The sequence below is a fragment of the Salarias fasciatus genome, chromosome 6 (genome assembly GCF_902148845.1).
Source record: "Salarias fasciatus chromosome 6, fSalaFa1.1, whole genome shotgun sequence".
NCBI classification, from domain to species: Eukaryota; Metazoa; Chordata; class Actinopteri; order Blenniiformes; family Blenniidae; genus Salarias; species Salarias fasciatus.
Window position 1 is genome coordinate 24,147,432 of NC_043750.1, and position 12,739 is coordinate 24,160,170.

Sequence of the window (12,739 nt, forward strand, 5' to 3'; positions counted from 1 at the left end):
TCACGAATGCATCACAACAGAAGCACACTTTATCTATAAATCTATAAACTATATATAACATTTTTTGTAAAACTTAGCTGGAGACACAGAGTTAAAAATCAACCGCTGTTGTTTCGATGCTGTGGGATTTGAGTTTATCCGATTTTCATTTTTGAAGTTCACCCAATGAACTGAAGAAAAATCTTTTATAAAACCAAATCTCATTCCTGGAAATTGCACAATGTTTTGTAACTTTCCGTCTTTTGTTATTTAATTAATCATGAGACACTCTCCACTGCTGTAACAGCGATCAAAGCTCTCTCTCTCTCCTGACAGTAATCCAAGAGGTTACCAGACATGTTACTATGTGATCATGTGTTACTGTCCATAAACTGACTGAATGAGGTTGATTTTTTTTTTTTTAGCTGATGAGCTTCATGGCCTGAGATGACTGTCCTGCTTTCCTGACGTGGTGTGTGCCCTCTCACATGGGGAAATGTGCTCAGGAAATGAGCACTTCGAGTTACACAGAAAGGTTAGAGACGAAGCATCTCTGAGTCAGAACTTCAAATATGATCGATGTTTAGACAAATGTTTCATTTTGTGGTTAATTTTTTGTAGGCCCGTGTGATTCTGAGCTCATATCAGACTTCCAAGAGATGACGGAGGGCTGTTTGAAATTCTGAAAGGACAATATTCATAATTTAATTACAAAAAATTAAGAATATAATTTTGAATTTACCTTTCAGTATACTGAAGTTACTAAGAAAATTTGGGCTTCTGCAGCAAAATTGAATTATTTAATGAACAATCACAAAAAATCAGAACTAGCACAGTAATATGCTGTTAGAATTTATGAATGTGTCTCTTTTTCACAGGACAAATCTTTCATGAATGAAGCTTTTAAGGTTTCAGTTTTTTGAGGACTGCTTCTTTTTTTTCACATCGCTACAAAGGGAGACTAAACTGTGTTTGCTCAGTTCAGGGCTGTGCTCTGGTGTTAAAGGTTTTAAATCCCACATTTTTGAGATGTGCAATGTTCAGTTAAAATGTGCCGTATATTCAGCTACACGGGGCCATTCATAAGGTAGAAAGAACCACTCAAATTGCATAGTAAAGCAGAGTCATTTTTGATAAACCGTCAACTTCATTTTTTAGAGATCAAACAACATTAATTAGAATAATAAGTCCATGACAAACGCAAAGACAGACAATGATAACTTCTGATTTGTTTGTTGTCTCTTCTGTTTTATTGGCCGTAAATCTACATCGAGCATTTTTCAGAAAAGCTTGCTGCAGTATTGATATTATTACCTGAACTCTTTCGTATTATTCTCAGACTCCTCTTCAGTTGGTCTCAAACAAAACTCTATTACAATTTTTTTTTTTTTTTTTAATGTTTGGCTTGGGTCTAAAGAGATCGTTCGGTTCTACCTAAACCTACAACCGCCTCTGCTATTCTTTGGATTAGATAAAGATTAATCAGTGTTATTTGCTGGGCAAACAGAGTCGAGCACAAAAACCGATAAACCCACAGATTTTTCACAGTCAGCAAAATCTTGCAATTTACGTGTATATGAAAAAATGTGAATATTCACAATTTTTACTTTTTTATGTGAGATATTAAAGTAGAAGATGACAAAGAGCTCTCTCTCGCGTTTATTCATAATTAGTTGTAGTACCACCTCCAGCCTTGTGCGGGCGCTAGTTACTTTGTGGCAGCGTTTTCTCATGTTTACTTCCGGGTTCAGTTTCCGTCCTGTGGCGCTCATGTCTCAGTGGTCTCTGCGTTTGTGAAGAAAGTCGAGTTTAACAAAGAGAGATACACGGGAAATAGGAATAATATCACCAGTTGGGACACAGGAGGAGAACTTTTAAGAGCACAATGACTGAAGTGAGATGATTATAACATCTAACATCATTTGTTTCTTGTCGCTCCCGCCGAGCTCACACATGTCGGAGCCGTCTATTTCCTCGAGCGGCTCATTATTTCGTCCGATTGTTTTACCTTTTTATGATATGAAATCGATCATAACTTGTTCAGGTTGTCTTCTTCGTATTGTCTAACGTGGTATTTGTGTCACTGTGGTCCCCAGGACGTGCAGAAGCACTCGGTCCATACTCTGGTGTTCAGGTCTTTGAAGAGGACTCATGATATGTTTGTGTCGGACCATGCCAAAGCCGTGTCCCTGGATGAAGAAAGGTAACTTCACTAAAGCACACTTTGTATTCATCACTGTTGCTCTTGGATAACTTAATCTCTTTAGTCAGTACTTCTGAAGGTTAGCACATGTGCGGTTTGATTGTAAAATTCGATTTATTTTGTTCAGAGTCCAAACAAAATTAAGTTAAATGAGTTGTCTGCCAAGAAAGTTACAGGATAAGAAGTAACATCTTAGTTGAAAATACTCTCAGAAAAACTCATCTTTGCTCTAACTTTCTGTTCATGTTTTTATGTGATTTCACTTTGTAAACAAATGTGTAAATACAAAGCTACAAGGAATAAGGGTAACTTAAATGCATAGATGCATTTAAGATCGTTCAGTATGTTTTTCTATTTATGCTGCTGCTTGAACACCCAGATAAATGATAACATGAATGTCCAGCTGTGTATACCTTTTCACTCAATACTTCTCCCCATCCCACCTGCTCCGCTGAAGTGACTTTATTTCTCTTTTGCTAAACTGAGGACTGCAGAATTACACAAACAGCTTGTTGCTCTGTTATGATGTCTTGCCAGTCAAAATCCTTTCTCATCAACCAAAATGAGCTTTTATGGGGATTTGACGAACATGCATCACTTGTTTATTGTATTTGCAGCCACAAGCTGAAGATGGGTGTGAAGTTAAAGGCAGATTATAATGCAGTTCTACACATGCCTATCCTTAAAGAAGGGAAAGGCAGAGCACAGCTCCCAGATCATCTGCAAGGACCCGGCGGCTACGCTCAGCCAGGTGTGTAAATAACTCTGTGTTCTTTTCAACTCCGATTTAAAGAGAAAGAAATGTTTTCAACTGACTTGAACATCGTATTGCAATTGAACTTGTTTAAATCACAAAATCTAAACTTTATTTGTGTTTTAGATGATGATCCAGAGTACTTAATCACTGGGACACATGCTTATCCCTCTGGACCTGGTAAATCGTGATTATATGAATTGTTGTTAAACCTTTTGATTGAGCACCATCAACATCGTTCTGGTGTTTCTAACTACTCTTTACTGCACAGGAGTGGCATTGACTGCAGACACAAAGTTGCACAGGAATCCCAGTGAGGGAGGAGTGCACTCCATGGCGCTGGCCTTACCGCCTTCACAAGCAAGGTAAGCCCATCAACATGCATCTTAAATGCTGAGTAGTTTGTTTTGGAAATTAATGCCTGAGGTTAATTTAATTCTGCATTTCTTTCCATATAAATGATTTTTTTCCCCATATTATTCAATTAAGGCAGGAAGCCAGCCGCACAGCAGCCAGCGTTGCAGACATCCATCGACATGCAGGAGGAGCAGAAAGAGTTCACCCACCGTCGACCGCAGTGGTGAGCCGCCATGTTTCCTCATTCATTTGTCTGACTGAAGAATTGCAGAATAGAGCTTATAATGTATGTGCAAATATTTCTATTTCAAATTTAATTTTTTAGTCTCTCCTCGAGGGCGGAGCCACCAGAAACTCTGCGCTCATGCGGAGAGCTCCAACGATGCCCAAACCTCAGTGGCACCCACCGTGGAAACTGTTTAGGGTGAGAAGAATGGTTTATTTTTAATTATCTGTAAGAATACCTCTGCAAGGTGTCCTGACTTGTTTTTACTGCTGTTTATTCCTTCTGGCAGGTCATCAGTGGTCACCTTGGCTGGGTGAGGTCCATCGCCGTGGAGCCGGGGAACCAGTGGTTTGTCACAGGGTCTGCAGATCGAACTATTAAGGTGATTGACCTGAAAGTCCTCCTCATTATAATTAATCGATGCTTGAAATGTTCTTGTGAATATTGTAAAATTTAATTGCAGACAAAATGCATACAAATACGAAACAGTGGTTTGACAATATAATGTGAAGCATGGGTCTGCTTTTGTCTCCAGAGCTTCACACTACATGTGATGGTCTTCATTGGCTTGTTAATAATAATAATAATAATAATAATACATTTTATATCAAGGCAATTTTCAAAACCGTCAAGGTCCCTTTTGCAGAGTAAGATGAATGGACTTACTTTTCATGAATCCTTCAGAATGTAATCATACAAGGACAACTTCAAGGCAACAACTTCAGCAGTGCTGCACAGAAACCGTAATATATCTGAGCATCTCTAAAAACCTTTATTTTATTCAAACCATTTAGACCAAATGCACGTTGTATAGCACTGAACCTTTTCACATGGTCTGTTAATTCTCTCATAGCTTTGACCTCTAGGTGGCACTCTAAATACAGTGTATCTGTAATGCTCTGTGTTTTACTTGAGGGCTGCTTGTTTTGACAGATCTGGGATCTGGCCAGTGGAAAGCTGAAGCTGTCTTTGACGGGACACATCAGCACGGTGCGCGGCGTGGCGGTGAGCAGCCGCAGCCCGTACCTCTTCTCCTGCGGAGAGGACAAGCAAGTCAAATGCTGGGATCTGGAGTATAACAAGGTACGCAGCGTTGGAAAACCCCAGAGTGAATCTCCAGTGTCCTCCTTTTGGTTCAAGTATCCAGAAAGTTTGCTGAAAGTGCTTTAATGTGTTGTAGGTGATCAGGCACTACCATGGACACCTCAGCGCCGTGTATGATCTGGACCTACATCCGACCATCGATGTGCTTGTGACCTGCAGCAGAGACGCTACAGCAAGGGTGAGAAGCATTTCTGATCTGTAGCCTGATTAATAATACATGTCGCCTGTATTTCCGGTGTAGCTGTTGTTACCTATGCCTCAATTTCTGTATTGGCTAAATCTCCTGCATGGTCCTGACATGGGGTTTGTGTGTTTTCTGCTTGGTTTGATCGTTGACAAACTTTGTGGCAAACGTTGATCATTTGTCACAAAGTTTCTGAATGACTGTTGAGATAAGGTGAAGGGTTTTTTGTGAATAGACAATCTGAAACGTGTGTAAAAATGTTGAGTTCCACCACTGTGACTGACCTGGACATACAGATGAAGATTAGCTCTGGACAGATAACACACCAGATACATTCACCAAGAGTGTGGCAGTTATTCAATGGTCATTTTTTGCAGATGGTGCAGAACATTACTATTGAGACAACATGAACTTAAACTTAAAAGCTATCATAGATTGAAGAAGTCAATATGCAGAGGAAAAATGTGCATATTTATTTATGCAATTATTCTTTTTAAGGAATATAAAGGAATAATCTGACTTTTTTTTCATGTGAGCCCTCCTTCTTACAAATCCATTGAAAAGACCCCAAAGTCAGTGTCCTTGATTTACGACTCTTCTATCAAATCTGAGTTATCCATTTAATATAACAGATTACTTAACTGAGGCCAAGAGGTTAGAGGAGCGAAGTTGGGATTGGAAGATAAAGGTTCACAGGTTGAAATCTCACTGCTCCACTGCGCGTGTATTTAAGGTTAACCATGGCTTTAATGCACAGAAGAAATTTCCCCAAGAGGGTTTATGAAGTGATTTTTTTTTCTTCTGAATCCACCATCACACAATTGCCTTGAGTTTAAGTTTGGGTTTCTAGCAGGACAGTATTGAACTTTCATGTCTATTTCTTTAAGATTAAAGGTCTTCTTTTAAGGCTGGTTTTATCTTCACTCTCCTTTTATAGGGCATTAACTGTGGTGTGTGAGTGCCCTCTAGAGGCAGGTGGAGGAAAGCCATGAATACCACTTAAATATGGAGTTAATTTTACAATGGCTAATATAATTCTCTATATATTATATAATGTATAGTTATTGGTATTTATTTGGAATGTGAGAGATAAACAGTTGCTGCACCTTGTCAGGATGAAGGTATAAGAACTGACTCACTCGCTCACTCCTTCACTCATTGGGCTTCCTGTCTTTGTACTCAGGTGTGGGACATGAGGACCAAAGCCAACGTGCACACACTGACAGGTCACACCAACACAGTGGCCACAGTGAGATGTCAGGCAGCAGAACCACAAATCATCACAGGTAAACACATTTTACGCCTCAGAAACACACCTCAGCATCGCACAGCTACGCAGTAACACTGTTCATTATAAAGCTGCGGCCAGTCGTCCCTGTTTTCTGACTGGTTTATCGGCTGCTTTTTGCAGGCAGCCACGATTCAACCATCAGACTGTGGGATCTGATCGCTGGGAAAACCAGAGCGACGCTGACCAACCACAAGAAGTCCGTCCGAACTCTGGTGCTGCACCCCAGACAGTGAGTACGCACAAACTGAAACACACACAACAGATTTGAAGGTTGTTACGGCTCTATTTTACTGTTCCAGTCCACTCAAGCTGAAGGTAAGCTGTATGGGGTCCCTGAACTGAAATGTGTTTTCCAGCTCTGAGTCAGAGGATGGATTATAAAGGTGCGTTCACTCTTTCACAGATACACGTTTGCTTCTGGATCAGCCGACAACATCAAGCAGTGGATGTTCCCAGATGGCAACTTCATCCAGAACCTGTCGGGCCACAACGCCATCATCAACACTCTGGCTGTTAACTCCGACGGAGTCTTAGTGTCTGGAGGTAAAACAGCCTCCTCTTTTCTTTTAGCCAGTTTCTATTGAGCTGAAATGTTTGCCACATGACATCTGAGCACAGCGTTTGATTAAGCGAACATCAACCTCATTTTCTCTCCGCTCCTCAGCCGATAACGGGACCATCCACATGTGGGACTGGAGGACGGGATACAACTTCCAGCGGATCCACGCGGCCGTGCAGCCCGGATCCCTGGACAGCGAGTCGGGAATATTCGCGTGTGTGTTCGACAACTCGGAAAGCCGCCTCATCACGGCAGAAGCCGACAAGACCATCAAAGTTTACAAAGAAGACGACACCGCCGTAAGTCACTTGAAGAAATTATTTATTATATTTTTGCTAATTGTTGCAGCGCGATCTTTGACCTCTTTCTCTCTCTTGCAGACTGAAGAAAGTCATCCGATCAACTGGAAACCAGAAATCCTCAAGAGGAAAAGATTCTAGATATTTTTTTTCTTCTTCTTCTTTTGTCTCATCACATTTTCTTCCAACTCGTGTTGCGAATACATTAGCGAACCTCCCCTCCTACTGAAGCTTCCTGACGGTCGGTTTTACTCTAAATACCATCTGCAGTCCTGGTTGTGCGACGCCAGTCCAGTGAAGCTGCCGTCTCGAACGGCCAGGAACCTGCCGGACTGTTTGTTCTTGATGACGACGGCTCTCCGGTGACTCTGGTCCGTCTGGTCCACCAGCAGCAGCCACTCCCCGGCTTCAGAGGGGCGGGGCTCGGAGTGGAGCTCGTCCCTGCTGCTGTCGAAGCCTCCAACAAAAAAATACGTTTGAAAATACAACATGTATTGAGATCAACTTAGTTTCCAGTTGTACAAAGAAACTAATGTCGACCGTTTTCCAGTTTTAAATGTAAGTTTATTTTGCCCCGTTTCAATAAAGACCCTTTTTTTCACGTAGATATGCGCAGACAAGTGTGAACTTACCGAGGTACCTGCCGGTGACGGCGTTCCGGTAGTACTTACAGCCGGTCACCTTAATCTCCTCCCAGTAGCTGTGATCTCCGGGCGTCTCGCTGAGCTCCACGCTGCCTCTGCTGTCCTCAGCCGGCTCGGTAATCTGCTCGCCTGCGAGATCCACACGAGAGTAGCTGTCACACTGCTGACACCACTGGAGCAAATGTCAGGAAGTTTAACATCTTTCGGCGAGTGTTAATCCCTTCACTATCTGGGCTGAACTGGATGATCCAGCAGTTCACACCAGAGCAACTTTCCCCTCTGCTCAAGGATTGTATTGATAGTTTTGAAAGGTTTCTCTGTAAAACAATGCAGAACAATTGAATAATCCTATTTTAATACCCTTTTTTATTCAATCTTTTTACTCGTTTTGTAACAGTGACAGTTGTCACTGCCTCTGTTATAAAGAAGTACAAATCAATGACCAAAGATGAAAAAACAGCCGCGTAAACAGAAATTCTTACATATGTATTGAAGACATTTATAAATACAACCATTTAAATAATCCTCAGGTCTGATTAGTATAAAGACTTCATGTTCCCATGCTTACTTGACTCTTGGATGTAGAGCTTTGTGTGAGCATGTCGGAACCCTCGTCCAGGTTTGGCCTTCAGACGAGGTTTTGCCGGTTCCGGCTGGTCCACCTCCTCTTTCGGAGCCTCCTCGGTATCGAGAAGGTGACCTACGTTAAACATGATCTCCTCCTCCAGAGACCTGACGCACAAGTCGAACTGCTCCTCATTCTCCTCTGCGTTTCTAACGGAACACAGTCATTTGTCAGCACAGGAGAGCAGCAGCATTTCAAGCCCACGGCGGGTTTTTCGTATATTTTGCGAGGATACTGGGAGTTGGAGAATCACCTGAAGTCCACCCACAGCAGGCCTGCAGTGACCAGTCCCAGCCACTCGCTGGCCTCCCAGTTGTCGGTGACCATGAGGGGCACGACGACGACCTCCCTGGTGTCGGCGTAGCTCAGCTCTTTCTTGCAGCTGCGGGATGCCTGATAAGCAGGAGTCATGAAGGGACAGATGACTGCAGCCTCCTCCACTCCTGCAGCCATCCTGGAACACACACACAGAATTCATGAAGCACTCAATATGGATTGTTGCTGAAAGTCTTTAAACTCACGCGTCGTTGATGTTCCCGGTCACCCCTCCTTCGATGTCCATCCACACCGCCAGTCCGTCATCTTTCAGCCGCTCGTAGACCTTCTTCACCAGAGCCTGATGGTCCCACTGGTAGGACAGCATGACATGAGGAGGCATGGTTTTTAAAATGGTTTTTTCCTCTAAAATCTGCAAGAAAGACCTCTGGGTCGACTGAGAGCTGAAGTTTCTACAGTTACTGAGCAAACTAAAGCAGACAAAAGAGGGCCAGCGTGGTTCTGCTGCTTGTTTTGCAGGCGTACAGCTCAGGTTGCATCTGTTGCTGGGTTACTTTACCTGAACGGGCCTCAGTGGGTGAATGCATGATTATCACTGCAACAAAGATAAAGGTTTCAGTATTTTTTCACCAGGATAAATGTACCTGGGTGTAAGTTTGTTTCAAGGAAAATCACCTTCTAATCAGTATTTTAAGTCAACTCATGGAACTGATTTGTTAACATGTCACTCACCTTTTTGAGTGAGTAGTCAGGATAAGAAAAGCAAGGTTGCAGGTTCCATCCCCCTTTGTGTCCACATATCCCTGTGTCCTGTGATACTGAATCTCAAACTGCTCCCACTGGATGGACTGAGCTCCTGAGTGAATTCGACTGAATCTGGGGCTGCTCAAGCGATTAAATATTGCTGTATAAGTTAATTACATATACAGTACATTCATAATCCCAGCACTGTGCTTTTCTGGACAGAGATCTCAGATGTTCCCGGTATTTCCTGGAGCCATGCATCCAGCTTGAGGGTCACTGCCCCTAGTGCCCTGATCACTACTGGCACCGCTGTTGTCTTTAGACCCCACTTCTTCTCCAGCTGCTCTTTCAGCCCTTGGTATTTCTCCAGCATTTCCTGTTCCTTCTTTCTGATGTTGCTGTCACTAGGGATTGCTACATCCATCACTACTGCTCTCTTCTGATGTTTATCCACCACCACTATGTCAGACTGACTGGCCATCACCAGTTTGTCAGTCTGAATCTTGAAGTCCCACAGGATCTTGGCAAGGTTGTTCTCCACCACTTTCGGGGGTGTGCTCCATCTAGACTCTAGGGTCTGTAGTCTGTACTCAGCACAGATATTTCTGTTTTCTGTGCCCAGAGCAGAGGAGTATGAAAAGTTCCCTTGTCTTGATATTGGTAGCTCATTGCCGATATATATGTGTGTGTGGATGACTTGTTTACTCAATATCTAGTATTGACTGAGTAGCTAACCTGAATTCATAGTCAATGTTCTTTTGTGATATAACGGATTTGACATTGTTATGCACGTTTGATGTTCCTTGAAGTCTTTGCAGTGGAAAGTAAAACACACACACACACACACACACACACGTTTGTACTTACATCGTTGTGAGGACACTCATTGACATAATGCATTTCCTAGCCCCTTACCCTAACCCTAACCATCAAAAATAAATGCCTAACCCTAACCTATGCCCTAAACCTAACCTAATCCAATTGTAACCCTAAATCAAAAACCAAGTCTTAACCCTCAAAAAGGCCAAAAAAGGCCTTTTGAAAAGTGAGGACCGGCAAAAATGTCCTCACTTTGCAAAAATGTCCTCACTCTGTTGGTGAAATATGAATTTTGGTCCTTACTTTTGGGTATGTACAAGAACCAATGATGGCAAGTAACGAAGTACAAATACTTCGTTAATGTACTTAAATACACATTTCAGGTACTTTTTACTTTTAGAAGTATTTATTTTTCTGACAACTTTTTACTTTTACTCCCTACATTTTGAATCTAAATATTGGTACTTTCTACTTCTTACGTTTTCCCAAAAAGCTTGTTACTTCTTTAAATATATATTATTTATTTTAGGGCTGGGCACGTTAACGCACTGCTTCCATAAACGCCGGCAAACGTTACACACAGCTGAGCGTCAAAAAAGCACACAGGTCACGGCGCTTTTAGCAGTGAAACACGGTCCATTCCTATTTGCCATATTGAACCAGGCCGAATTATCAGAAAAATCACGGGGGAAAGGCTGGTATAAGGCACAAATTGAAGTAAGGAGCGCAAATATGGCAAAAATGAAAGTGAAAGTTAAATCGCGTGTTTTGCCGCCCGACGTTTCTGCACCCTGGGCATTCTTCAGGCGCGGAAAACACGCAAAACAAAGTACATTAACCTTCAACACACAATTTGGCTTAATACAGGGAAGTATGAGGCACAATGGGCTATTTTCACAGCTTCACTACTTCCTGAAAATAACTATGCACATTCATTTCCTGTCTTGCATTATTGGCCAAACTGATTAATCCAGGTGTATCTGGTTTAGACTACTGCAACAAGACACACCTGGGCTGTGTTCGAAACCGCATACTGTCTACTACATCCTTACATACTCATACTATCCATCCTGCATCCTGCTTACTCAGTCCATCAAACAGTATGCGAAGCGTTTACACTACAGCATACTACATAATAACCCACAATGCATTGCACTTCTTCCATGAGCAGAAATCGATCTGATTTCACTGATTTCACTTTAGCTCTAAACTCGTCAAATGTATAACTTCATCGAGATTTTTTTTAAAATTAGGCGACAAAGTGGTGGTTTAGAGCCCGAGTGTGTCGTTTATTTGTCCGAATATCAGCCGTTTAGGATTTTGTTCGGACGAATTCGGCGAAATTCAAGCCAGCCGCAGTGAGCAACGCACTTCCGGTTATTTTCACCAAAATAAACCACCCCTTTCCCTTTCTCATGCAAAACAACCTCAGTGATAAATCTGTGCTTTTACTTTGAAAACAAGAAGGCAACCTTTCAGCAATATATCTCGCTTAACATCGCCGTTTGGACCGGTGTCCGTTAACGGACCACTTATTATGCCAATTATGATGCTTTACCGACGGAGAGTTTTTTCGGCTCTTCAACAAAGATCGGCTCGCCGTCTTCGGTGCATCATGGTCGCTTTCAGCATGGACTTGTTCTCAGATGTAAGGTTTTTTTTTTGTTTTTTTGTTTTTTGTTTTTACTATTTTTAATCATTGTCAATCCAATCAGAAATCTCGTAACATAACATACCTACGAGCACAAACAATGGAGGGAAGATTAAATCTAGAACCATACTCAGCTTGCTAAATGTACATAATGAAGAAACAGTCAATGGCTGTGTTCGAAACCGCATACTTACGTACTACTCATACTAACTTACCGAGTATGCAGTGTGTTTACACTGGCAGTATGCGATTTTGAGTATGCGAGAAGTTCCCGGATGCATACTGCATTCGCCAGAAATGTTGAGTATACATCGTGTGTTCACTACTCATACTTAAATTGCCCAAGATGCAACGCGACGGACATTTGAATAAACTTTATTCAGTTCACAATGACTGTTTCTTCGTGATGTACATTTAACAAGCTGAGTATGGTTCTACATTTAATCTTCCCTCCATTGTTTGTGCTCGTAGGTATGTTATGTTACGAGATTTCTGATTGGATTGACAATGATTAAAAATAGTAAAAACAAAAAACAACAAAACAAAAAAACCCTTGCATCTGAGAACAAGTCCATGCTGAAAGCGACCATGATGTACCGAAGACGGCGAGCCGATCTTTGTTGAAGAGCCGAAAAAACTCTCCGTCGGTAAAGCATCATAATTGGCATAATAAGTGGTCCGTTAACGGGACACCGGTCCAAACGGCGATGTTAAGCGAGATATATTGCTGAAAGATTGCCTTCTTGTTTTCAAAGTAAAAGCACAGATTTATCACTGAGGTTTTTTTGCATGACAAAGGGAAAGGGGTGATTTATTTTGGTGAAAATAACCGGAAGTGCGTTGCTCACTGCGGCTGGCTTGAATTTCGCCGAATTCGTCCAAACAAAATCCTAAACGGCTGGTATTCAGACAAATGAACGACACACTCGGGCTCTAAACCACCACTTTGTCGCCTAATTTTAAAAAAAATCTCGATGAAGTTATACATTTGACGAGTTTAGAGCTAAAGTGAAATCAGCTTTAG

The 12,739-nt window shown here is 41.9% G+C and overlaps 2 protein-coding genes across 3 annotated transcripts; one reads left to right on the forward strand and one right to left on the reverse strand.

The window, feature by feature from the left end:
• Positions 1-1,735: 1,735 nt before the first annotated feature.
• On the forward strand, positions 1,736-7,561 carry plrg1 (pleiotropic regulator 1). The gene is made up of 15 exons (XM_030095061.1): positions 1,736-1,873; positions 2,076-2,182; positions 2,800-2,933; positions 3,063-3,116; positions 3,208-3,301; positions 3,426-3,516; positions 3,619-3,717; positions 3,809-3,901; positions 4,453-4,602; positions 4,700-4,801; positions 5,991-6,093; positions 6,219-6,327; positions 6,502-6,641; positions 6,763-6,956; positions 7,038-7,561. Exons 1-15 carry the CDS (start codon positions 1,865-1,867, stop codon positions 7,095-7,097), a joined length of 1,539 nt encoding a protein of 512 aa, XP_029950921.1. The 5' UTR covers positions 1,736-1,864; the 3' UTR covers positions 7,098-7,561.
• On the reverse strand, positions 7,158-10,107 carry LOC115390988 (uncharacterized). 2 transcript variants are annotated; one of them, XM_030095063.1, is made up of 7 exons: positions 9,234-10,107; positions 9,061-9,096; positions 8,747-8,853; positions 8,479-8,679; positions 8,169-8,374; positions 7,589-7,729; positions 7,158-7,413 (listed from the first exon to the last, which is right to left on the reverse strand). In XM_030095063.1, exons 3-7 carry the CDS (start codon positions 8,785-8,787, stop codon positions 7,205-7,207), a joined length of 798 nt encoding a protein of 265 aa, XP_029950923.1. In that variant the 5' UTR covers positions 8,788-8,853; positions 9,061-9,096; positions 9,234-10,107; the 3' UTR covers positions 7,158-7,204. The 2 variants fall into 2 exon arrangements, with proteins under 2 accessions (XP_029950923.1, XP_029950922.1); XM_030095062.1 differs by lacking the exon at positions 9,234-10,107 and having other exon boundaries at positions 8,747-9,166.
• Positions 10,108-12,739: the final 2,632 nt, after the last annotated feature.